Source organism: Antedon bifida, chromosome 2 (assembly GCF_963402885.1).
Source record: "Antedon bifida chromosome 2, ecAntBifi1.1, whole genome shotgun sequence".
NCBI classification, from domain to species: domain Eukaryota; kingdom Metazoa; phylum Echinodermata; class Crinoidea; order Comatulida; family Antedonidae; genus Antedon; species Antedon bifida.
Genome location: NC_136227.1, coordinates 10,760,011 through 10,787,297, shown reverse-complemented (window position 1 = coordinate 10,787,297; position 27,287 = coordinate 10,760,011). Strand labels below are relative to the sequence as shown.

The 27,287-nt window shown below is 31.3% G+C and overlaps 4 protein-coding genes across 4 annotated transcripts in view; 3 read left to right on the top strand and 1 right to left on the bottom strand.

The window, feature by feature from the left end:
• LOC144835436 (uncharacterized) overlaps window positions 1-14,245 on the top strand; it is a 200,910-nt gene extending 186,665 nt beyond the window's left edge. The window contains exons 18-21 of the mRNA XM_078690521.1: window positions 12,524-12,595; window positions 12,677-12,774; window positions 12,868-13,035; window positions 13,136-14,245. Of these exons, the coding sequence (XP_078546647.1) occupies window positions 12,524-12,595; window positions 12,677-12,774; window positions 12,868-13,035; window positions 13,136-13,414 (617 nt within the window). The 3' untranslated portion in view covers window positions 13,415-14,245. The remainder of the gene's footprint in view (window positions 1-12,523; window positions 12,596-12,676; window positions 12,775-12,867; window positions 13,036-13,135) is intronic.
• LOC144858810 (contactin-3-like) lies at window positions 1,932-12,308 on the top strand. Its single transcript, XM_078714927.1, has 10 exons — window positions 1,932-1,969; window positions 3,465-3,484; window positions 3,740-3,871; window positions 4,781-5,098; window positions 5,988-6,308; window positions 6,947-7,276; window positions 8,948-9,250; window positions 10,634-10,676; window positions 11,662-11,808; window positions 12,086-12,308. Coding segments are annotated over exons 2-10 (1,818 nt in total). The 5' UTR covers window positions 1,932-1,969; window positions 3,465-3,483.
• A 2,730-nt stretch (window positions 14,246-16,975) lies between the features above and the next one.
• Window positions 16,976-19,095, bottom strand: LOC144835435 (uncharacterized). Its single transcript, XM_078690520.1, has 5 exons — window positions 18,981-19,095; window positions 18,323-18,547; window positions 17,874-17,968; window positions 17,533-17,700; window positions 16,976-17,197 (listed from the first exon to the last, which is right to left on the bottom strand). Exons 1-5 carry the CDS (start codon window positions 19,093-19,095, stop codon window positions 16,976-16,978), a joined length of 825 nt encoding a protein of 274 aa, XP_078546646.1.
• A 1,292-nt stretch (window positions 19,096-20,387) lies between these two features.
• The window catches only part of LOC144835143 (cytosolic acyl coenzyme A thioester hydrolase-like), a 29,056-nt gene continuing 22,156 nt past the window's right edge, over window positions 20,388-27,287 (top strand). Inside the window, exon 1 of the mRNA XM_078690198.1 lies at window positions 20,388-20,484. Coding sequence (XP_078546324.1) covers window positions 20,482-20,484 — 3 coding nt within the window. The 5' untranslated portion in view covers window positions 20,388-20,481. The remainder of the gene's footprint in view (window positions 20,485-27,287) is intronic.

Genomic DNA, 27,287 nt, shown 5'->3' with positions numbered 1-27,287 from the left:
CCTCCACCCCCCACCACTTTATGTAAAGTAACAAGACGTGATGTTTTTCGCCTTAAGGAAAGTGGTTCCCAATTCAGATCTTTCATTAGTTCTGTTACGCTCTGTTGCCAATCATAGTTGTTATGGACCATTATGGCTGCTCGCCGTTGAATTTTACCAATTTTGTGTGTGTGTTCAGTGGTGAAGGGGTCCAAACCCGAACAACATTCCTAGGTTGGCCTTACAAGTGCAGTGTATGTAGTTGCTTTAGTGACCTTTTTACAGACATTTCTAAGACTGTATTGTTCGGCAATTGGGTTTTTTGATGCCGCAATTCTGAGGAGAATTGAAGGACATCTGCCATTTTCTCTGCCATATTGACAGAGTGTCGAGATCTTGCTGCAGCAATTTTGAATCATTTTTGGTTTTAATTGTGTTATACAAGACGCAGCCTGGAGTGCTCGCCGCCTACAATTACTCGCTGTGATCGGTTTGTAAGAAATGCGAAATCCAATGATTAAGTTTGCCGCAGATCCCATAATGTGATAATTTAAGAAGTAAACGCTGATGTGCTACTACATCAAACGCCTTTGAGAAGCCATCACTACAACATTTTGGCTATTTTGTGCAAAGGTGAGATCATGTACAGTTTGGATAAGTTGCGTTTCGCACGAATGCTTGCTCCTAAATCCGTGTTGTTGATCGGTAAGAGTATGGTGTTTATCAAAATAGTTCATAATGTTAGAGTGGACTACGTGTTCAAGCAACTTACAGCACACCGAAGTAAGCGATAATGGCCTATAATTGCTTGGTTTAGTTCTCTCCCCCTTTTTGAAAATCGGGGTGATGTTTGCTAATTTCCAGTCCTTGGTGAGCTAGTGTCTAGTGAGCATTGGTAGATTATTGTTAAAATAGGGGCCAGTTCAGTGGCTAATTCCTTTAAAATACGTGGATGTATTCCATCAGGCCCTGGAGCTTTATTTGGTGCGAGTACATTGAGTAATTTTTCAATGCCGTTTGGATAAACAGTAATATCAGGAATAGGTGTGTGTTAAAACTCGCTATTTTCTTTTTTTTTTAACTCACTATTTTCTTCTCAATAATGGCAAACAAGTCGAAAATATATCGCTCGTCGCGAGCAAAAGTAAATGAAGAGTCGTCACGGTTGAGAAGGTGTTTTCATACAGATTGCAAGGAAGTTTTATGATTATGCACACAGAGTAGCCAGACCAGCGCGTTGCATTATGAGAAATGTTTTGATCGAAAACTTTGAATGGAAGTCAAAGTTATTTTTTGAACAAAAAAACGTTAAAAAAAGTTAATATCTATTATGATACATTAGAATGACCCACTTTTTTAAAAAATCTTTTTATTTTTATTTGTTTTGGAATTAGTTAAAGGGACAATACATCTTTAAAAAATATATGGATAAAAATAACGATTAACTTCCTAAATATTGAAACGTTTATTCGAGAAACTACGATGCCGTTTCATCATAAAGAAAAGCGTCAGCCAATCAGAGAACGTAATTTTTCTCTATAGCCAATCACAGTAAAGGATTCACAAATTCTTGTTAGAAATTTCAGCAACCTTACACCTTAATGAAATCAATTTCCATTGGCTAGATTAAAAAAAATCCCTTAGGTTTTTAAAAATGATGGTAGGTATATTTTTCGAACAGATAGGTACCAAACATGACGTGATTCGGGTTAGCGGTTTGTTTACAAAAGCGACGTAAAGAAAGTTTTGAGTGAACAAAAATACATTGGCTATAAGATTTTAAAAATGTCCTAATGATTTTCAATGGAAACGACTTAAATAATTGCAAAATACACATACTTGTACATACTCTTTAAACTTGTAATTTTTAAAAATATAGGCCTATAAAAATAGTTTTTATTTTACTTATCATGCCATAGCTATGTTTCAATAATGTACTGTTTATGTTTTGTTTCTTGTTTTCTTTTGTTGTAGGGAAAGACGAACAAAGGTAATGGTTTGTAGATTATAAATCAACTTCCAGCAAATTTTATTTTGTTTAAATTGTTTACTCACATGGTTTTTTTACTCATCAACATTACAATCACTTCAATTGAACCAATGTCCAAAAACATTTATGTTTTTGTTCAGGTTTTAAGCTACACATTCTTTTTTATGCTGCTATAATGTTCACTATTCTACTTTATTATCACCTATGATAATTCTGTTCTTGAAGGGTTCCGTTTATTTATATGTATAGTTAGGTAGTTTAACCAATGTAATCCCATGTCCGGTGAACCCTATAAAATGAAAACAGTGCAATAAAAACAAGTCTTTGGGTATACAGTGGATAATGTTTGCTATAGCATGAAAATAAAAATCTGAAGTTGAATAAAAACACCAGAAACGTAGGCTAAAATTCAAGTTATATTACCTATATTTAGTCATCTGATAATATTTTTTACCACACCGTTTATTTTTCCAAATTGTTTCTAAATAACGAATCTCTATTTATTTACAACGTTTGTATACAAACGAATGGGAATTTTACTGTGTAATTTGAACTATCCACCCACTGATAAGAAAATACTTATTTTTAACATAATCATGTAGCACAATAACATTTCTATATATATTATATAACAAAAAAAATATATGAAACAGGAGAAATTATAGATCGATAATTATTAGATGACATATTTGATATTATTAGGAAAAAACATCATAACATACATAAAATATATGGTTAATGGTTTACAATTCCTATAGCGCAAAATACGGTTTACCGTATATCCATCCGTCAGATTCATTTAATTGCTCATTTTAAGACGGTTTGAAATTGCATTTTTAACTCTAAATTTGAAATTAATTTTATTTCTTTTATCAAAGCACTGTGGCCTAGCAAAATATTATCTATATAATTCATCCAGTAGCTACAAGAGATTATACAATTATTATGAGCTCTAATAAATACCTTAATGGTTTCACAAGCATAATATAAAAATCATGGCTACTGTTCTATTTATTAAAATTACACCACTGGGTATAAGCATACCCTGTATATTTTACATTTCATTTCAATCGTTCAAATGCAGTTCTTTTTAAATATTCTTGTTTCTTAGATTTTTGTAGTGCATAAGTGTGCCTGCGTAAATTAGTAATGTTTTTGTAGTGGATTTTGTAATCATTAAAATGGGTTGCTTTTTTGTACATTGCTTTTACCTGTTCAGGATCTGTCAGGATATATGATTTCATTTTATTGTGAAAATAACAGTTCATGGAATTGTTTAAACGGTTTTATACAAAGTAATTCAAAATTAAGTACTGTACTCCAACCATAATGCCTAAAAGGTGCATTGGCAACTGCACCTTTTTATCATCCAATAACCATCCAGAAATGAACAAACTTGTATGACATTCTGATATGTGGATGGTATGGATGTACCTAGTCAATCTTATATATTTCCCTGAAAAATATTATTATTACAGTTTTTCTTTTTCTTTAGATCTGAAACTTCATATTCAAGTAAGTAACATTAATATACATTATTTCAATTTTACAGTTATACATTGATGATGAGATTATTGATGATGAGATGATGGATGAGAATTGATCAAGTTTCAAAGCTTATTTATATTATTGTATGTTAGAACAAGTCAATATATAAATATAGATGAAATAATATTATTTGTTGCTTAATTAACTTTGAAATAATTAATTAAATTAAAAGCATATAAAAAAGATGATTGGACATACCTGTGTATAAATTGTCTTTTAAAGTGTTTACTAATGGTAGAGGGAGAATCAGCCTAAGAGTTCAAAATCCTGTAGGATCTGATTCAGGGGCGTACAGCTGCAACATAGAGGGCAGTAGACAGCAACATCCAGTTCGCAACAGTTTATCTGTTTATTGTGAGTTTTTTAATTGTATTTTAATTGATTATTTTTCACTCCGGTATCTATGTTATTGTTTCATCTTTTTATAACAATTTTTTTATGATCGCCATCTTAACAAGTAAATCTTTCATACAATTTATTGAAAATGTCTATTTTTCATATTGATGTGATGTTACTGGTTTATTGAATGAATGCATAGTTATACATATCGTACTACAAGAGAAGCATATCAAAATGGTTAGGTTTGGGGACAAAATAGGCTTATAAGAAAGATACTGAGCACTATAGGAAATTATTTCGACTTTTTTCGTCTTCTCTCACGAGTGCCAGGAATTTGTTTTAAACGATAGGTCTGTATACTATTGTAGCATTTGCTAATATTGATTTTTTAATTCATGTCTTTGAATGCTTTATTATTTGAATTTTCAGATTTGCCTTTTGCATGTTTTTGTACCAATATATTGCTTCAATATTAATATGCCTATTTTTGTTACAAAGAAATCAGTGAGGGAATCAGTTGCAATGCAATGCAGTTGCGGTGTAATATGTTAATTGAACACCACCCACCTCCACTTGCTGTGTTTTTATATTTTTAATTAGATTGATTCACCAATTCCACTAGATATATAAATTAGACATTTAGATATGACCTGTTTTAACTTTTTGATTTTCCATTTATATCCATATAATTACAAAATATGTACAAAATACCAAGTAAATCTACTTTGATATTAAAATAAAAACTATCTCATCTAATATAAGATAATCTTGCTTTGTGTGCAAACGGGTTATGTTATACTCGGTTTCAGTTCATTTATCACTTAAACCACAGTTTGAATTACTTTGTACCTGTTAAATAAAATCTAAAACGGGCAAAATGTATGATTTATATGATATTTTTAAACATTATGTTATGTTTTAAAGGGATAAAGATTGTAAACCCAGAGTACTCAGCAAGACTTGGTATCGATAATTTTGAAATGAAGTGCAGATATGGACCAGCAGATAGGCCGTTAACAGGTTACAAGTGGAAGAAGATTAAAGAAGATGGCACAACAGAAATCGAGGATTGTTCTAAAGATCCTAATTTTGAAGTTAACTGTTACCAAAATAGCATTCTCTCGTTAAAGAAAATAAACAATGTTGTAATTGGTGATACTGGGAAGTATCAATGTGAAATTCATCCAATTGCTGGAGAAAAAAGTCTGAAAGAATCTACAAAGCTGACAGTAGCAGCTATAGGTAATTTTTTTTAAAATAATTTATGAATACTGTACAGTAACGGATTTAGGAAATAAGGCGCGGTGGTATGGTGTGTAGTGCATATGCATTGTAAAACAATGTGCTAAACTCAACCTACTGTTTTATATTTTGCATTGAAATATTAAAATATTTAGAGAAAATCCAGGCCGCCCTTCCCCGTAACCCCTGGATCTGCCTATGCTGTACTATTCCTATTTTAAACATTTATTTTAGATACTAAATTAAAATTTGTTTTGGTAATTCCGTAATTTCCGAAAAAGTCGCCCCAACCGAGACTCGAACTCGGACCGTCTGCTTGATATGCAGTTGCCCTAACCATTAGACCACTGGGGCTTTCATGGTATTGTTCAAACTCGATGTTTAATGTTCTTTGCCTAATGTGTTTATATATATAAAAGTATCTCTTCGGAGATCCCGCCTCGTGAATAAAAATACTGAAAGATGAGGGCGTATCAATTTGATCTCTGTTGCGCGTGCGTACAACTGAGGACTAGTGCTGTTCCGCCGTACCACGCCGAGAGTGTTAAAGAGTCGTTATCCAATCGAGTTCGAACAATACCATGAAAGCCCCAGTGGTCTAATGGTTAGGACATCTGCATATCAAGCAGGCGGTCCGAGTTCGAGTCTCGGTTGGGGCGACTTTTTCTCATTCTCACAGATTTTCCTCATCTTTATCGTTTCAAATTAATTAATTAAATTTCAGTATATCACCGGGCGGTTTAGAATTAATGTTCTTTGCCTCTTGTGTTTATATATATATATATATATATATATATATATATATTCGTTAATTCTTTTTAGAATAATACCATTGGTATTTACAGATAAACACATATTTAACATACATGGCATTTGTTTGTTGTTTTAGATCCAGTATGGACAAAAGAAAAAAGTATAATTTGCTTAGCAGAAGACGCTATCATTAGTTTTTGTATGTTATCAACAATTCCTCAAAAAATTGATGAATTTATTTTTGAAAAATTTGAATCCGGGAAATGGAAGAAAGTTGGAAGTTCAAAATGTTCTGGCAGATTGTGTGTACAATATGATAGAGAAATGCGTGGAGGATATCTTACAATTTCAAAAGTTGAACATTCTGATGCTGGTAACTACCGCTTCAAATTTGTGACAGATAAAAAGGAGATTGTTTACTTTGCAAACTGCAATTTAGAAGTTGTAAATCTGGGCTGTAAGTATATAATGCCAAGTTAAATAACCTACATGAGCAAATTTACCGTGAAAGAGTATTAAGAAATATTAGCAAACATTAGCAACACCTGAACAACAAATTGAAACACTATCCAGTTACATCTTGTGACAAGTTTTGGTTTAATTCAACTATGGAAGTACTTATTTTATATCTCCATGTTTGTTGAATATACTATATTACTGCATTCTTAATTGATGTTAATTATTTTTAGATAAATTGAATGTATGGAATATTATCTTAACGTTGATAAGTGTATTACTCTATAATTTTGCTCCTTCTGTACAACGACAAACATTTAAGTATTGATAAATAGTTTATCCACTTAATCATGTTATTTTTGCTGCCAAAAAACACCTATTTATAATTACTGTTTTCATAAATTCACCTAAATTTTCTAGTAGCATAACAATTGGAAAAATATTTGACCGCCTACTAAGCGCATTGCATATTGAGTATTGTTAACGTTTCTTTCGTTTATTGCCACTCACTGATGATTGAAACACTTTTTTTATGAGCACAAATTTAGCAAAAATTTTTTAATCTATTTTTAAATCAGCGTTATGCAGCAGAAAACAGGTATTTCGTTAAAAAAAAATTGAATTTATTACTTTTTAAAGACATGAATGATTGTTTTCTAAAATCTGGAGGAAAGGCTGTTTTAACTTGCAAGTATGAAAGTGAGGATAAAGAGATTGCTGTTAATTGGTATAAAAAGACTTTCGATGGAAAGAAATTTATGTGGTCTTCTGATGAATCAAATATGGCAACAAGAATACAGGGAAGATACAAAGCAACCTTTGACAGTACAAAATCAATTTTAGAGTTTGAAAAGGTAACTTTTGATGATGCAGGAGAGTACATCTGTGAACTGAGTAAGAATATGACATCTGTAGAGGGCAAGATTGAGAAAGTAACGCATGGAATCACAGCAAATTTGTATGTACAAGGTAAGTATAATTTAAAGAGCTATTGCCTTTTTAACATTAAAACAAGATGCAATTAAACTCTCTTTTTTTAAACAAAGTTATTTTCTAATTACACCTGTAATTATCTATTTGCATACAATGTGTTATACCTACCTATCCTCTTTGGGCCGAGTGTTCCATAAGGCTACAACGTGTTCTCTCCAATCAGATCTTTTTCTAGCTTTTGTTTATTTATTTATTTTTTTAAATTTATTTTTTAAACCATATTTAATGAGGGTGATCCATCCAGCTATTGCTGATCATTAGGGACTCTCAGAGGTTCACAAGACAAACATATACACAAGATGCTCTACATAAACAAAGTCTTATTACTTTGGGAGTGGAGTAATTAGGTCCTTAGAAAAAAATCCTGACATGTGACGGGACTTGAACCCAGGACCCTTGGAGTGGTAGCCAAGCATCATAACCACCAAGCCTCCGCTTCATTACACGATCTCTTTCCAGGCTGTTTTGGGTCGACCCTTCCGGTATCCATGATAATGCGGGCATACAATTAAATTTATTTATTTTATACAATTTATTGTCAGAACATTGCCTATCTAGCTACTTCTACATACATTCTTATTTACACTTCATCACTAATTATGTTAACTTTAGTTTTGCTAATTATTTCTATGTTAAACACAACATCTGATCTTCAAGATTCTTCTTAAAGCATTTGTATTGAAAGATATTCAATTTCCCGTTGTCTCAATTTTCCATTATTCCAGACAAGACAATCAATTTTCTCTTCCACGAGTACTTAGTTATGCTTGGCTTTTGTTATTGCATCTTGTAGCCAAGTACTTCTTTTCCAGTTTCCTTGTATGCAGTTATACTGTTACTGCATTTCTTTCCCCAATGTCTTCCTCACCGACTGTCTGCTCCTCTCAGAATGTTCAAGCTCATTAGTGTCAAACGTAATCCTGCTACTTCTGTGCTGATGCTTACTTGTTAGTTTCAGTTGAATTTGCGTACGATTTAGATGGTCACTTGCGATGTCAGCAACTCTCATAACAGGAATGTCTCTTATGGATGAACTTTGTTGCTTACTGATTTTTTTTATGATCTATTGTGGATGTTTTTCACTCCTGTGTATTTCCAGATGTATTTGTGTATATTTCTATGTGAAAAGATTGTACCAGTTATCACTTTTAAGCTGTTTAGTCCGCAACCGTCGACAAGTTTTTCTTTATTTTCGCTTCTTTTTTCCAATGCCATGTTTCCTCATTAAATCTCCATACCCTTCATTTTCATCTCCTATCACAATGAGTAGGTCATGTCTGTGTATGCTATCTATCCATCTTCCAAATGCATTTACTAATCATATTTAATTTCTTGTCTTTTTGTCCGTTGGTTAAGGGCCTCAGACGAGCTACGGGTTTCTTGGATTGTCCCGCTCTTTCGTTTAAAAATACCTAATTATTTGAGGAAAAATAGTTTTTTAGATTCTCCATCTAGTGAAAATGTATGTCTAGTTGAATCTTATATACTGTATAGTATTTCCCACTTTAATCAAGTGTAAGCCTGTTTTTTAAATGAAGTGGAGTAATACAACATTGTTTATTTGCATCTATTATAATAATTCTACTACATAGCTAACAGTGACTACTTTCCTTGCTATTCTCTCATTTGTTAAATATTTTTTTAAAGACATGGATGATTGTTTTGCAACACCTGGAGAAAATGCTGTTTTAACTTGCAAATATGAAAGTGATAAAGATATTGTTGTTAGTTGGTATAAGAAGACTTTTGATGGAAAGGAACTGATAAGGTCTTCTAGTGAATCAATGCAGAGGATAAAACAGGTAGAAGAAGCAAACAAAGGAACTATTGGTCTTGATGAAACACGGTTAGAATTCAAAAAGGTAGTTTTAACTGATGCTGGAGTGTACATATGTAATCTGCGTAAGAAGAACATAACTCATGAAATCACAGCAAATCTCTATGCACCATGTAAGTATTTTGTTATAGTTTTTTTCATTATGATAATAATTTAAATCAAGTTAACATATCCACAAATACTTTCTGACGATGTAACATTACATACATTATTTACATTTTTATTTTACGGACTAAAATACAGTTCTCGAGACCAAGTCGTGACCCGGCCATCCAGTTATACCATTTACCAACATAATGAAGTAAATATACCTTAGCCCAACCATGGTTGTGGCTGAGGTAAGAACATTTTAAAAATATCGGCTGTACGTCTCCAGAAATTGCATTTGTATTGTTTTTATTTGGAGGGTAAACATTGCGCTGATTTTCAGGCCAATGTAAAACAAGAAACCAGCACAATCTAGTTTTTCTCCTTTATAACGCACATGATATCGTCAGTTTATTGTAATATTGTTTGTGATTTATTGTGACCATCTTAAATAAATGTTATTGAAACACTGAAACACTGTGTCGTGTCAGAAACCGTAAGATTTTATATTAAATTGCCATAACTAATAACGTATGTAATTTTGTTTTTCATTCCGTCAATATCATCTTGTTTTCGACAAGATAATCTGAACCTGAAAGAATTTCATTGTCTCGGCACTTCACTGTTTCTTGTAAGCTGCGTATTACGTTAAAAATAAGGTGCTTATGACATCACTAAAACTTTAACGTTGTTTTTACTTTTCCATTTCTCAAGCTGGGGCCCACAGGCCTATTTTGTAGCCTGTAAGTTGGTGAAGTGATACAATATAATGCAATAGAATTACTGAAGCGTAACCATTAGTTATGTGTACCAAACTTACACATGCGCAATGCCAATTAGGCATAGCTTGCTTGGGTTATACAAATTAATTAACTAATCAATTAAAACAGTACAGTACATCAATGTGTGGCTACCAGCATAACAAACGTAATTCCGCGATTGCAGGATAGTAAGTGTGTTACAAAAGAGTTACACAGCCCAAATTTGAGCCACGGCCCATAGTTTACGGAGCTTCGCTTTTTAGTAGTACTGTAAACTATATACTGTATAATTATGACATAAACATTCATAAACATTAAGCCTATATTCCTTTTAAAATCTTTGATTAAAAATATAAATACCAGTTATGAAAAAAAAATCCTAATGTTTTCCAAATGATAACGTGTAAATACATTAAAGGTTGGCTTTAATGTACTTGGATTTGTTTCGTTTTTGAAAATATGGATGTTCATAATGTTCTTGAAACCAAATGTTTCTAAAAAAAACTGAAGAATTAAAGAAAATAAAGGTGTCTTTTTAATATTGAAAGATTTTTCATTTGACATTACAGTACACAAAACAAATCATTTATGATACAAATAAGAATATTGAACCTATATATATGATTAGTGTTTTTCTTTTTTCTACAGGGGATGTCTTCACTGATAATATTGAATCAGGTAACATTTACAGGTAAATTAAATTATTTGTTTGAACTGGTATCATCTTATTAACATGTTTAGTCAGTATACAGCTCGCTATGTCGGTCGGTTGGTCGGTCGGTCGGTCGGTAAACACTGACTTGAGCACGCGACTGCAGCCATAAATATGGCCTTGTTAACTAAAACTTCAATCATAGTATTAAGAAAGGAAATTTTAAATTGGAGGTTATACTTAAAATGAAATGTTTATAATACATTTTTGAGGGACGTGGAATTTCAAATAAACCATTTGCTGTGCTGTTTAAAATGATTACAGTGCAAAGTACTATTAATATTCTAAAGATCACACAAAGGAAACATCATTTACATGCATAATTATTCGACGTACTGTACAACCACCCAAAAGCAACAGTTATAGCTGCTTAAGTTTACAGCGATGTAAACATATTAGTCGTTTTATTCACGAAACAATTTGATTGGTTGCAAAATAATTTCCCATGCTTATAAATTGCCTATAAACTGATCTACAAAATTCTTATTAAATTGTTTGCAATCTTTTTGGAACTGTTTCATGTAGGCAAAGAGCCTTATGTATGTTGCTAAATAAATCTGATTGTTTTGTTTTGTCAAATGTTTTGTTACACTCGTTCAAAGGGCTGCCCTGTCATGAAAAAAAAATCTATAAATAATAATTATTTTATTCATACTTAAACTTGCATAGTATTCATTTATTTTATTTAAATCGGCTACCAGAGAATTAGCATAACCATAATATTATTTAAATGTCCCTCTTTAATCCTTAATTAATCCATTTTAACATTTGTTTAATGTACGCACTATGTATATCCATTTCTCAATCTACAGAATATGTTGACATTTTACAATCTGCTTTCTTTGAAAAATCCAAATAGTTTTTATTTAATTGTGGGAGATTCATTACAGTATACAACGTTTTTTTAATTAACTTTAGAAACTGGTTTTTTTTTTAGTAAGAAGGAGGTTTTCTTGTTTTTTAGGCAACCAACTGTTATTTATATAAACACTAATGGTCTTGTCTTTTGTGAACAAAACAACTCAGTAGTAATGCGCAGGGGAACACTTATCAACGAGACTCGGATACAATGGCAACATTCACAAGTGATTTTGAAAGAACATGATGCAAGGTAATATAAAGGATTATAGTAAATAAATAAAGTCTGAAATATGTTGACCAGCCTGGGCTAATTGACAATTTTTATTATTTATTAATAAGTAAATTGGAATACAAACAAACTAATATTTACACTTTATTAACAATACTTTAATTATATAAAACTACCTTTGAAAAATGTTAAATTGTTAACATTGAACTCTTTATTCTAAATTAATAACCTTTATAAAATTACAGTGATGGTTCTTAATACATTTAAAAATAATATATATTTACTATTTACTGCACAGCTGCATTCAAAATCTAGTACCAATTGTGACAAATAAGGAAGATGGAATCGCGATTCTAATGTGTATTAGACAAGATAATAAAACCAAGGAGAGGAAGATACTAATGATGATAACTAATGACAGTGGAAACAGTTGGAAAGGACCATATGATGTAAAAGATTTGGCATGCATTTATAGTCAGTATAACTTGGTTTTTATAACAGTTGTTGGTTCTGTTAGGTAATTTCCGAGTATTATGCTTTGTCGCAATTACTGATGCAACAGTGGTACGTCTAATATATTTTAATAATTTCTTCAAATGGTTTATTGTGAAAGTATTGTAAAATTATATTGTTTTACTGAAGTAAATGTATCTGCACTAGAAATGGATGCAAAGAGAATGGTGTAACATTTTTAAAACATACTGTACCTAACTATACTATTTTGTTTTGTTTTTAGCGTTTAAAAAATGTATGTGCTTAAATTCTGAAGAAGTGGTTGTTGCATGTTGGAATCTAGAGAATAATGAAAGTAAGACAACTTACCAAAGTAAAGTGTCAGTAATGTTAAAGAATGGGTATGATAAAACTGTATTGAAATTGTTATTTGCAGAAAAGGTATTTGTAATGAAAAGTACTGATGATGGTCGTACCTGGAATATTGTTACTGGTGTTAAATCACTGGATAGTACCTTAGGAAATCACACACAGGTAAGAATCATATCATAAGAAAACATGTGTTCCATGTTATCTTAGATTTGGTGTAAAACCTTTTTAAAACGCACAAACACATTATTTTATTAGGTTGTTAAATATGAAATGAGAAACAGAAAAATCATCTACTTCATTTGCTCATTGAATGACTGTATGCAGTGTATCAACAATGAAGGGTGTGGACAATCTGATGCGAGGAGTGAGGATCCGCCAGAAGCACATCCAGAATGCCTGCTATGCATACCCAACGATATACAAGTATGTATTTCTTGTTACACTGTTATTTCTTTAGCAACACAATCTAGGCCTATCTACTTTTTTGTAATTTAAATATAAACAATAATTCTTTAATGTTTAGGGTGGCATTGTACGCACGACAGGAAGAGATGGTTTCTACCAAATAGCAATGACAAGTCATAGGAATAAAACAACTGAAAAGTGTCTTTCTCTTTACTTAAGTGAAGATGGTTGTAAAAGCTGGTCTCAGTTTTGCTCACTAGGTCAATTGAATGCAGAAGAATCTGACCTAGCTTATGTAACAAATTTGATGGAAAAACCTGTGGGAATAGTGTGTGTTTATAGAGATCGTTCAAAAACAAAAGGTTATAACATTGGACTACAAATGATTTCTACTTAGATTTTGAACAACAAAATATGAATATTTTAAATTCAGAGAAGTGATCCAGTCTGGTTCTCATAGCTATACTCTGCTATCTGCACACCATACTGATTGTTTATGTGTATGTGTTGTGGCACAATGGTTAAATACAGTAACATTAATGTTTGCTTTTTTTAAATAGAAACACATGTTGTACATATAATACTGTAGTTTAAGTAGTAGTTTAGTTTTAAATATCATGAGAATCATGTATGTATTGTATTATATTAAATTTACAAATATATGATATTTGTGAGAATTTTTTTATTTTTCACCTATAATTTAATTTCCTCATGCATGAATTTATTATATACAATGATCCTAAGACAATCCGACAATTTGCTGACCAACCTACTGTACCTCACTACATGTTATGTGGTCCGATAAATGCATTACAACTGGCTGTACTATCACCGCTGGGATAGATTATGTAAATTATATTCAAATATGCTTGATCAAATTAAGTTCTTTTAGCATACGGTGCTTGTCGTGTACTATACAGTAATATAAATCTTACTTAAAGCATGGAACTTTCTTTAATTGATATAAGACATGATATGTAACATGTATGTATTCAATAGAAATGCATGGTAAACTACTGTATGTTGATTATCAATGCAAGCGTATAAGCTATTGCCGTGTATTCTGTATGATTTAATACATAATGTTTACGCATTTAATGAATGTATATAATATCATATTTTGGTCATTTATCTTAACTAGAGTAAATGCAGTTTTGTGCTATAACTATACTATATTTATCCTTTTTGTGTGGAATTTTATTTAAGTTGTTTGATTAAATGTTTTAGAACGAGAAATACATGCTTATAGTACGAGAAAACCCTTAAGTGTATTAGTTTGATAGGAGAATGATGTTACTAATAGGTCGCAGTGAGTCAGCGCCCTCTCGATTAAAATAATGTGAAAGTGTGTAGGCGCTATTATTAGAATCTATAGACGATATACTGTTTATATTTTCAGAAATGGCAAAATATATTGAGATAATTGATAATTAGACTGAGATTTAAATATGTGATAATAAAGTTTGAGGAGAAAAAAAAAGAAAAGCTTGTTGAGACATTTAAAGTTAAGTGCAATCAAAAGTAATATATAATTTTCTTCCTTAGAAACATCCAGCAAAAAGTATTGTAACAAAATCAAAGTATTTTTCGAAAAGAGACACGTTCCTACTTTTTTTATTTAATTATGAAAACGAGGCGGGAATATTTGGCGCTTTTATCGGGAAAATTTTCTTTTTAAATGAAAAATGCGTTTGAGTACCACAACCGTTGTTAGATATGTGTAACGTAGGCCTACTGACACTATCAAAACGCAGCCTATTTGTAGCTTAAACCTCTATTTTCCTTTTAGCGTTGGCTATGTGTCTAAGCGACTTCAATAACTCCAGAGGGCGCCATATATTTAAAAGGCCAATCGGGACAAAAAAGTTCCATCTAAAATAATATGAAGATTTTATGGTGATGACATGACTATAATGATAAATGTGAATTAAGTGGCATTTTAAACAAGATAATGTAAATTATAAGAAGAATAATAAATCTAAAGTATTTTTTAAATTGAAATTGATATATAAAATGGATTTCTATTAACAAATATTAAAAGAAAATAATGTTAAAATATGTATTACGTGTGTTAAAATATATATGCCTAAAATTACTTAAAGATGTATTGTCCCTTTGACTAATTCCAAACAAATAAAAAAATAAATATTTCGAAAAAAGTGGGTTATTTTGAAGTAACATAATAGTTATTAACTTTCACCAAAAATTTGTCGAAAAAAAATAATTTAACTGAAATACAGACGTTTTTTTGTTCAAAAAATAACTTTGACTTTGATCACAACAAATCGCAAATAATGCAACGCGCTTGTTTGGCTACTCTGTATGCATAATCATAAAACTTCCTCGCGATCTGTTTGAAAATACCTACTCAACCGTGACGAGTTGTAAACAATCCTAATTAACATCTGCATAATGCATACTCGTGGTTTGAAATCTTTGTTTACTTTCGCTAGCGACGATTTTCCAGACGAAATGTAATCAAATTAATTTACCTGTTAATTACGTAAACTTGTTGTTTGGCTCGAATTTTCGACTTAAATTGAATAACTTTAATATTGCTTTAATATGGCCAATTTAAATCTGGAATATTTTTTTTTTCATTTGTTGTGTTTTCAGGGACAATTCATCTTTAAGATACTTTTATATATTACGTAGATCAGAGTTTTTAAAAGCATTTACTGTAAACTGATTTTTAATTAGTTATTAATTACTTATAATTTTGCAGATTTGTACAAGAAAATGTCAAAAATGTATAAACATCGATACATAATAAAAGCAGATAAAGAATTTAACATATAAACTGTGCTATTATAGATTTATTTTAAAAATGAATATTGACCTAATTAAAACTATAATATTACGAGAAATTGATAAATAAATATAAAATGATTATTACTATTGTGATTATGTATGAAAATGATCAGACAACTGTACAACAAATATAATATAAAATATACCTTATATAAAGTACTACAGAAATAAGACATGAAACAATGTTTTTAATATAATATTGTGAAGATAATATAGGCTATATATACTATTGTTAAATATTAAAATTTATAACCGTTATTACCTTCATGCATAAGAAAATCATAAAAAGCAAGAATAATCAAAGTCGAACAAATTGTCTGCACTATAAAAATATGCATTAAGACAATTATAAACATTTCATATGCTACAATTATGTTTTGTTATTCTGAAATAAAAGTGGGTGAAATGCCTACTAAAGAGAAAAAAAGTTAATAATATCACGCGAAAGATCTGTTTAGTTTTTGGTAAAGAAGATTTTGACATTTGATTTTTAAACTCTTTTTTTTTGGAGAAAAAAAATGTTTATTATGATCTGGAGCTAATCTTACTATGATTATCAAATAAAAGCATCTATCAAATAAGCACATATTAAATGACTACGCAATGATACACTGTTTTTAGTCGCGTGCAAACGCGACTCTATAGCTCACTATGTCGCTCGGTCGGTGAACACTAACTCAAATTTGCCCACGCGACTGGGTCAGCCATCCCATGTATATGGCCTTGTTGTCTTCAAACCTAGTCTAATCTAGTATGTCACTGTTTGGCTGAGGTTCTATACCGTCTATGTTACTGGAGGCATTTTTCGACTTGTCGACAATCACGTGACTACAGAGATTTAATTTGATTGATTGGCTGACTTAACGAACCTCAGCAAATTTGAAAACCTGTATTTTCTTTCATAATTTGCTAAAGATATTTGTAGCACTGAAACCTCAACACATTTAATAGTTCCAAGTCGCTTTGTCGTTATTATTTCGCATGTAGGGTATTATGTTTATTTATTTTGATTTGGTGGCAAGAGTACTTTATTTGACGCTCCAGCACTACATGTATCGTTACTAGTAGACCTAGTTAGTAATCCTTGATACTGATGGTTTGGTATTCGACATCCTCTCTTTTCTATAAAAAAGGAAAACGTGGTACATTATTGAATGATGAGTTGTTGAAATTTGGTCTTGATGTTATTTTCAGTACCAGGCTGTACGGGTGATTGTTTAATTGGAAAGGTTTCCTCTAGTTTTTGAATACTTACTACTACAGTAGGCCTAACATATCCATCCTCATCTACATCGGCACCAGAGCTTTCTGAAACGTGTAGATTGCTGTATTGGGAATGTTGACTTTCAGTTTCTCTTACTTCTCTATGCTATATATATAAATGGGTAGGCATAATATTATAGAGATGTATTTATTATAGATTTAATAACTAATCTATATTTTAAATTCAGTAATTCAGAACGTAAAAAGTATTTATATGAATTCCTCAGGTTTTTTTATCTACCCACAATCGTACAGTAAAATACAGATTCTGACTTGCGATTATAGTAACTATTTTTGTTTAAATTCACCCTGTAGGCCGTAGGTCTTCCTTTAAATAACTTTATAAAATTGTGTAGCGTATTTTAATGGACAAACTGAGACGTTAAAATATCAGCATTGCGGTTGATTGAATCAGATCACAAATATACTAATATTGTTTACCTGTATTCTTGTAGGTTTCCTAGATCTCATTTTATTTGCCGTTCTTGTAAAACCAATATCCACTTTGTCTTTGTTTATGTCTTTATTAGCGCCATATTTTGAAGGAAACTGCAATGTTTGATAATGGGGGTTTTGACCTTTGGAAACATTTTCCTGTATACGTCTTACCTTAATTAAAAGAGACATTGCTATTGCTATTATTGGTAGATAATATTTATGAAAAGGCGTTTATTTGTTGACTTACTTTTTTGATTCCACAATTCTCAATATCAATTTATTTATTTTCAGAAATATTCTCAATATTTTATGTAAACTGTGTTGTATAATTTTGAAATACTTACAAAAATATAACGAGTCGTTAAAAATGTTGGAACAGAGCCCAGAATAAGTGCCAATATTGCTGTTATTACTGTACTTATTGCACACGAACAGCTACCTAAAATTAAATAAATGTACACTAATGATCAACAGACGCTAAAACGTGCATATTTGTTTACCATGTTCGATCACCATGCCGCAGTTGAAATAAACAACATAATTGGCAGACTTTCTAGCATAAAAGTGGAAAATCACAAAGCATTTAAATTAACATGTTAGAAACATTTGGTTACCTTTTATATCAATATTTGTTATACCCAAAGTTATTGCAATATCTGTTGGTTAGGTTAATGTTATGTTAGTGGTTTATTATTATGTAAAGTGGCTTAACCTTATACAGAGCATACGGAGAACGTTTTTACTCATGAATTGGGCTACAGTTAACTTTCCCTCTCTTATTACCAAAACTTACCTGGATTACAGTCCTCCAGTGTCGCTGTGTCATTACACATTTCGTTCTCTGCATAGCATTTAAGACTAGTCTGACACATTTTATCGTTAGTTCTTACAGTTACTGTATTTTCTCCTTTCCTAACCACTTCATTATCTTGTAATATCAATACTGATGGTGGTTTGGGATAGCCCTCTGCTATGCATGTTGCAAATCCAATATCAGGTTTAAATGTTACAATAATGTCTAAAAAAAAGATTATAAAATTCTGAATATACAATTGTTGTTATTGCAAAGAAAAACTTTATAAAGCTACTTGAATTGAAAACAGGTTATCTATTTGTATCAATCCATACTGTAACTTTAAAAAAAAACGTTCGGGTACCCGGTTGATATATTGTGAGTTTCAGGTTTAAATTTTACAATTATATCTTTAAAGAATACACATATTTGATTACACTACATTTTAGAAATTAATTTTTTCTTTCGATATTTTATTTTTTTATATTTAAACTTTAAAACAAGTTTGTCAGGGTCACTATAAATTTTGAGTTGTTAAGGACCGAAAAAGACGGTAATGGAAACAAGCAATACTGAACAACATAGTAAATACATAATTTTGGATCAATGTAATAAGAATACATAAGAAATACATTTGGCAGTTGTAGTGTTTACGTACAATATACATTCAACTGTTTTCCCGCACTTGTTTTAGCATCATCTCCTTTAAACTGATCACTTTCTGCTTTACATGTATATCTGCCATCATCTTCTTCAGTAGCTGATTTAATCATAAGAACAGAGTATGTACTGTTATTTGCAATCTCATATCTAGGGTTTTTTATGTCGACTGTCTGCCCATCTTGACACCACGTAATGCGAGGAACAGGATTACCTTCGGGTTTAATACATGTAAAGGTCACTGATTGACCTTTATAGATAGCACTTACAGAGTAATCAATAACTGGTTCATCCAAATCTGAAATAAGAATAATAAAATGATGAAGTATCATAATATAATATATAATTGTGTCCCTTCAAACTCTGATTTAATCATAAGAACAGAGTATGTACTGTTATTTGCAATCTCATATCTAGGGTTTTTTATGTCGACTGTCTGTCCATCTTGATACCAAGTAATGTGAGAAACAGGATTACTTTCAGGTTTAATACATGTAAAGGTCACTGATTGACCTTTATAGACAGTGATTGCAGTAGCATTCACAATTGGTTGATCCACGTCTGAAAAACCATACAATAATTATATTGCATATTGTATCCTAATTGTGCAAAAATCATAAAAATTAAAGCAAAACGTAGAAATCAACTAACATCCGCTCAAATGGTAAAATATTGTTTTCAATGATTTACCACATATGTTAAACCATACACTTGTCTGACCGGGTTCTGTATCTTTTCTTTCTTTCCAGCAACATTTTAAAATATAATACTAGTAGCATACTACTAATTACTACTACTAGTAATTGCTTCAATGGTTAGTAGGACTGGACGTACAACTTCCCATTTAGAGTGTTCAAAATTTAAGTTTGTTTTATTATTATTTTACGTTTTGTGTTGAATTAATGATTTGTAGCTCTGCAATCCTAAACCGACGCTGCCAAAATTTATTCTGAAGTCAAAGCCTCTACATTTCTAAAGCCTCAGCTTTGGCACATTATATAGTACAACTACGTTTTTATCCCGGTTTAGGCTTAACATTCAACTAGAAAGCATTTGAAAACTTTTTTTTTTTATTATTTCATGTTTATTTTAATTGGTTATCATGTATTACCGTATTTTGTGTAAAATAGTCTAGTTTCAACCGGGAATTTTCTTAGAAATAATTTGCGTATCCACTTCTGGTCATTCCTGCACAGCTCACAGCATAATATAATATACTTTAGATACAACGGTGGAGGCGTATGGCCAGCATATTGACTGCACCATCATTAACAAACGGATTATGTAAATATATGTAAAGTTACTACTAACTACTTTGCATGCTTGATGCTTTCATTTGACATATGTTATGAAGGTAACAGCAATAGCAGGTACAATAACTATGCTTACGTTGACTCAATCCTAACATTTAGCGGTTAACTAAAACCATGGACTGATTGTCGATTGTTTGATTGTAGGACTTCAACGCATGAACTGAAATAACTATTCTTTACAAATACATGGTAAGTTGCCTTATGTTGATTATGTTATGTTAGTGTTTTGTGCTATTTGTTATGTTATATATTATGAATTCTTGTGGAGAAGTAGAAAAGTTGTTTGATTTAAGGTGTAAATCACAAGCTTTATTTGTATTTATTTCTGGAATACATAGGATAAAAGGTATAATAATAAAAAATGCTGTATTTTAAAATATTCCATTAGTAAAGAGTTTACACAAATTACAAGACCTATAATGAAAGCAAACTCTGCATAACTAGAGGCAGTCATCGTGGTTCAATACTTCGAATTTAAATTTGTTCAAGAATGTAATTTAAGTGTTTTCACTATTATTATTGTGCTATGAATAATATAGCTATTGAATTGAGTTTAATTCAGTTTCCTTATAATAATGAACTACTATCCAGCACAGTCCACAGATGTGGTGGCTACGGTACGTCTACCATCTGTACAAATGATTCTGAACGTATGTTTACAGATCAGAAAATATTAATATAGTGTTGCTAACATCAGAAACGGCCAACAAATATTTTAGACATATGATGGTATTGAATAAGTTAATTTATGTATGAAAACAATACATTTTTAGGATACGTTTCTTTGGTTGGCAGAATATTTATAATTTGTTTATGGAAATGTTCCTTTTTAATAGAAAGAAAATACACTATACATTGCTGAGCTCTTTTGTGAAAATCATTTATATGAAAAAGATGTGAGTGAGTACATCTGACAATTAAAGTATTCTTTAATTCTGTAATGGCACCAAACTCTTTTGGATTCAGCAACTGAAAAAATAGCTCAAAAAATTGTTTGCACAAATATCGAGTTGGAAAACAACAATAATCCTTACTATAAATTGTGTATTGACTTTTTTCATTAAAAAAAAGTTAAATATCTCTAGCTCTCCAGAATTGTTATTATATATGTTATGTTACTCACAGTATACAGTTAGAATAGAAGGATTTGATCTTGTAATGGTTCCTCTTGATGTTTGTACCTGACACTGAAATATTCTCTGAGAATCAGATCTGGTTGGCAGTGACAGCACCAAGTCAGCTTTTCCCAGTGTTTCGCTAGTTAATTCAAAACGACCATTATGTGTCCTCTTATCATTAACAAAACCAAGTTGAATGATATTCCCATCTTCATTTATTTCATCCCATTGAATTGCAACAGGTGTATAAGTAAGTTGTGAATAATCACAAGGTATCCTCACTTCAGCTTCACCTTCCTTGGCTTCCTGGTCAGATGTTGTCACTAATTGACCATGGGCTTCTAAAAATACAGTAACATTTCTATTAAAGAATAATGTTGTTGACTAAACAAAATGTTCCCATATAGAGGTTTGCCTTAAAGTTTAAACACACAAAGTAAACCCTTGAAGAAGAATATCTTTACCCTAAATAGGGATGGGCTTAGTGTTCAAACATACATTTCCCTTCGTTCAGTTATCCGTGCCTCCTTGCAGGGGTGTGTTCTCAGAATAGGTGTGTCCGAAAAGGAAGGGTTCTAAATTATACGAAAGCTTACTTTTTTATTCAAATAATCTAACAGTGAAATAAGACATTATGAATAAACTTCCAAAACAAACCTTACCTTGTTTTAGTTGTAATAGTTTATATTCGTTTTCAAGAAAGTGAAAAAAAAAAATTATTTAGGATTCTATAGATTACATTTGTAGAATATTTCTAATTTGCATTCCTTAATATTATATAATATTAATTAACGTCACTGTTCTGTGGACAGTACCTAAAATATTGTAGTAATGTTGAGTAATACTATACTTTACCAACTAAAGAATGCATAACAATTAGCATCACCAACCAAAACGCCATATCTGAGGGAAAAATATTGTTGAACTTCAAATCAGAACCAAAACGACTATATTGTCGTTATCGTATCTTAATCAGTATCACAGTGGCAACATCGCTACTCATAATTTATTAATACCATTATTCTCTCTTTAATGTCTTTATCATCAACGTATCATTACATCATCATCGCTGTCTTACGGTTATCACAACTATTACATCGTCATCGCTATCATCAGTCATATCAGTAGCTTGATACCTTTATCATAATAATTTCAAAATAACGTGATCATTTTAACAGGGTTCTGTATCAAATTTAGTTACACTCTTCGCTAGGACATAATTGAATTAGCAACACCAAAATACCCTATTTGATTTAAAGTTAATTTCCGGAAAGTTTATATTGTGTGCCTTATGTGTTATCGTCGTTGTCATCATCCTCAATAACGACAATAAGAGGTGGTACATTGGCACTACATTAATCGTTAATCATCACTCATATGTGGGTTTGCTATTACTATAATCATGTAGGTATATAATAAACTTCTTCCTTATCTAATCATCATAATTCCATAATCATCAATGTAACTAATACTACTTACCGCCATTTCGTTTGTGTGCATGCATGTCCGTTAGGCCTAGTACTAATTTGTACAGTACAGCCTTATATTGTGGTGTTTCCGATCGCGTGAAAGAAAACCTCTCATAATGTTTAGTTTCGATTATGTTATCGTTTCTCAGTTTTTAATAGTTATCATTATTTGATTGGTCTAATTCAATGACATGTATGTATTATAAGAACTTTTATGAAAACTGCAGGTAACATTTTCTAGTTTCAAACAACTTTCATGGGATACACATTTTAGTATAGTCTGTTGCAGAAATCTTTTTTCCCGAAAACCGTGTAGGCATAAGTCGTTTGCAGTTAACGAAAACGGAATGCAATCTCCTCTTCATTTCTGAATATTAGATGTTCTGATTGATAAATAAATATTAATATTTATGGTGTTTATACACATTTTTATCATTTATTTTATGATAAAAAAAAGCTTCTGCAGAAAAGCACGTTATGATTACCGAGGATAATCAAAACTGATTTCATACATAAATACTATTACTTAGAAGGTTCTTAATGACTCTTTGTTTCAATTTTTAGTATATCTCTTGTTTATGTTTATACATTTGTTTTCATCAAACATATGATAGTGAAACAACTTGATTGACAGCACTTAAGTGTAAGAAGTGTACATCTAAAACAGTGCTTATACAAATATTATGCAAAACAACACAATATTAATCTTCTTTCCTAGTCTGAGATGTAGTACAGCGTCTAATATTATTAAACGATATTGTAGTCTATTACGTAGGCCGATTTGGGCATAATTTGTTATTCAAAATGTTAATTATTTAATTAATAGTTTTGTTGGAAGCACTAGTAAAAATGGCCATTGGTTTTAAAACAGGTACACTATTAACATGACTATATTAATTAGCACATACTCGTAAATTTACATCACACATTCAAGCCTCCTTCATGACCCTTCTCTCCCCTTCACACCAACTGACAGGACTGTTTAATTGAAGTTATACATTATAGGCGTATACAATTATCACTTTTCATTATTATACTTTTATCACGATCACTGTTATTATTACGCCTACTTTAGCAGCAGAAGCAGAACTAAAAGTAATAAATTCATGATAACTTTCACAAAATTGAGTCGAAATGCCGTCTGGTCTAGAATATGAATCTGATTAGATCCTTTCCTGCGTAGCAATGACAATGATTTATGGATATTTTTAACAACCTGGTTCATAATTCCAATGAAACGACTTTGTATAAAATTATAACACATGCCTAAATTATTAATAATGAATATTAGAGGGCGGAACATAGAAAAATCCCAACAATTGGAAAAATATAGATCGACTAATTATTAAAATGTATGATGAATAGAAATTGTTTGCCCGCACCTGGCCTTTAAAGATTATCGCTACATTTTGAGTAGGCCTATCACCATACCTATATAATAAAGAACAGTGGATGTTATGTATTTATGACTATTTATTATGACATAGAAAAAAGGTTCACAAAGGATTTATTGGAAGAGTTGGGGCGGTGATTACCACTAAGCGGCCATATTGCAATTTCTTAGAAGAACCACGTAGAAAGTAAAACAGATGTTTCCTTTCTGATAGGCCTAAATAAAACCCCTTACCATTACTGTATCATGCTATTTCAGTTTAATTGCTCTGCGTTAATACTGCACAGTTCATGTAGGCCGATTTTTTGTTTTTATTTCGATAGTAGACTCTCCTAAATGGACTACTATTATGACATGCTTAATTTTCTTTATTTTTAAAATGATTACAAACAATTTCTATCTAAATCCATTGTATTTGTTGATATACTTTACAGTCAAAACAAATATACCTATTTTGTTTATTTTTTATAATAATTACAAACAGATTAAGTTGCTTGCTGGTTGGCAACGCAAGCGAGTTTAAACCAAGTTGCGAGTTGACTAATCACAAACTTTGTATTATTCGAACTTTCGCTTGTCATTGGTCAACACGCTTGCGTTGCGTTACGTCTTTGCGTTTTGTTTCCAGTGGGAACCAAGCTTGAGATGATCTGTCGCATCTGATCTGATTGTGTCATAATATAACGTTTTGGTCACGTGCTTCCGTCCCTCCCTTCGGCAGCTAAAATTACATTATGAACTACTTTGATATCTATTTTGACAGAATATTATTTGTAAAAAAATCCTTGATCGTCAAATTACTCGCAGAGTTTATCTCTATATTTTGGTTGATTTTTTTTTTGATATAAGAAAACAATTTAACTTATATAAATCGTAATACAGATTTACACCTTTATGTAATATGAAACACACAGCTTCATGCTGAGAGGTTTTACATCTCAGATTATGCCGGATAAATCGAAGATAGTTCTTAAGTCGCGGTCATTTAAAGCTCTAAAGATCTCACCAAAGATAGTAGATAGTAATAGTAATGAAATGTATAATGCTTTATACCAATTATTAGGTAAATCAGAAAGAAGTACGCCGACATGTTATTCTAATAATAAGTCCATATGTGACAATTTCACGAAGTACTTTAAAACTAAAATTGAAACTATTAGAAATTATATGGATGACATATCGGTCGATCAGAATGTTGTAGATTGTATTCCAATACTCCCGATTGTGTCATCTCTAGATTCCTTTCCACTCGTTCAAGTCAATGAAATTATCAAAATTATCAAAGAACTACCAAATAAATCGTGCCCACTTGACCCTCTTCCTACCTGGCTCTTAAAAGAATGCTGCAATCAAATTGCCCCAGTCATTACTTGCATTGCCAACTGCTCGTTAATCACGGATTATTCCAAAAATGGTAAACATTTTGTGTTATGTTTCCGCGACCTTCCGTACCTTTGTGTGTAAATATTATTGAAAATTTTTGAAGTTTTTAACATTTTTTAAATTTGTAAACATTTTTAATACTTTTAAATTTTTATCCTGCAGGCCTATGTCTTTAACAATTTGAATTTTATATTTATTGTTTTTATAATAAGTGATTTTTAATTGTAATTTTGTTTTAATTTTTTGATTGTATGTTCTACATTTCTGAATGTCTTTTATATTTGTATATTGCATTTTATTTTTCTGAGTGAAACGCTTTTGTTAAACTTCAATCTTTCGTTTGATTGCAATAAAGTTCTATTCGTATTCGTATTCGTATGCTAATGGAGAGTTTCCACTACATTCAAGGGAGGCTGTAGTTACTCCGATTATTAAAAAAGCCTCTCCTGATGTTGACGTGCTTGGTAATTAACGGTGTCCCATAGGGGTCAACAATTAGCCCGGCACTTGTTACAGCCTAAACTAGACCTATTACCGATAATATAAAGTCTCATAATGTTGGGTATTACCTATATGCTGATGATACTCAACTTTATTCAAGCTTTGATCCTAAAATACCCGTGACTTAGAAGTGTCTATTTTTTAGAACAACCTGTATCAATAAACGCAATAATAAAGAATGTAACGTTAATGTTTCTCATGATAGAACAAAAGTAGAAAGAGCGGAGTATAATAAGCTGAGACAAACATTAATCGCAAGAATAGAAGCTGGTGAAAAGGACTTAGAAATCCGCCGTGGGCGCATATGTAAGAAGTCTCAGTATATTTAACACTGAATCTTACAAAAAGAAGAAATCTGATTTAGAAACTTTTTCGTGCTTTTATACCAACTGTGATTCTTTATATAATAAGAAAGATGAATTAATTGTAAGAATCGATCAAGAGAAACCAGATTTTATTTTTTTGACTGAAATGTTCCCAAAAAATTTTTTATTTGAGATGGACTATAGTAGTTTTTGTTTGGAAGGGTATCAATTGTTTTATCCCAAGTATTCAATCAGAGGAATTGGCATTTTCGTTAAACAAAGTATTTCGGTATCTGAAGCTTTGATAAATGAACAGTTCAAAGAATCTGTTTGGTTAAATTTGAAGCTTGCAAATGATCAGACGGTTTTAATTGGTTGTGTGTATAGAAGTCCCAACAGTACATCTTCGAACAATGAGTTGCTTTTAGAGTTATTAAGGAGAGCAGAAAATTTTCATTCCGATCATATTCTCGTTGTAGGTGATTTTAATTATAAGTCCATAGATTGGTCTTCGATGAATATTCCAGGGGAAAGACTTGCACGAATTTTTTTAGAATGTGTTGAGGATTTGTTTTGGGTTCAACACTGCATTTTGCCTACTAGAATTCGTGAAGGAGATGAACCAAGTGTTCTGGATTTGATTTTTTCTCGAGATGAGTTCTTCATTAAAGATTTAAGTTATAAGCCAGCTCTTGGTCTCAGTGATCATGTTGTTTTTAAAATGGACTGTTTTACGGAAACGGAAGAGGTACCGATAGTGAGAAATTATTACAAGGGTGATTATCAAGCTATGCGAAATCATTTAAAAGACCTCAATTTGGAA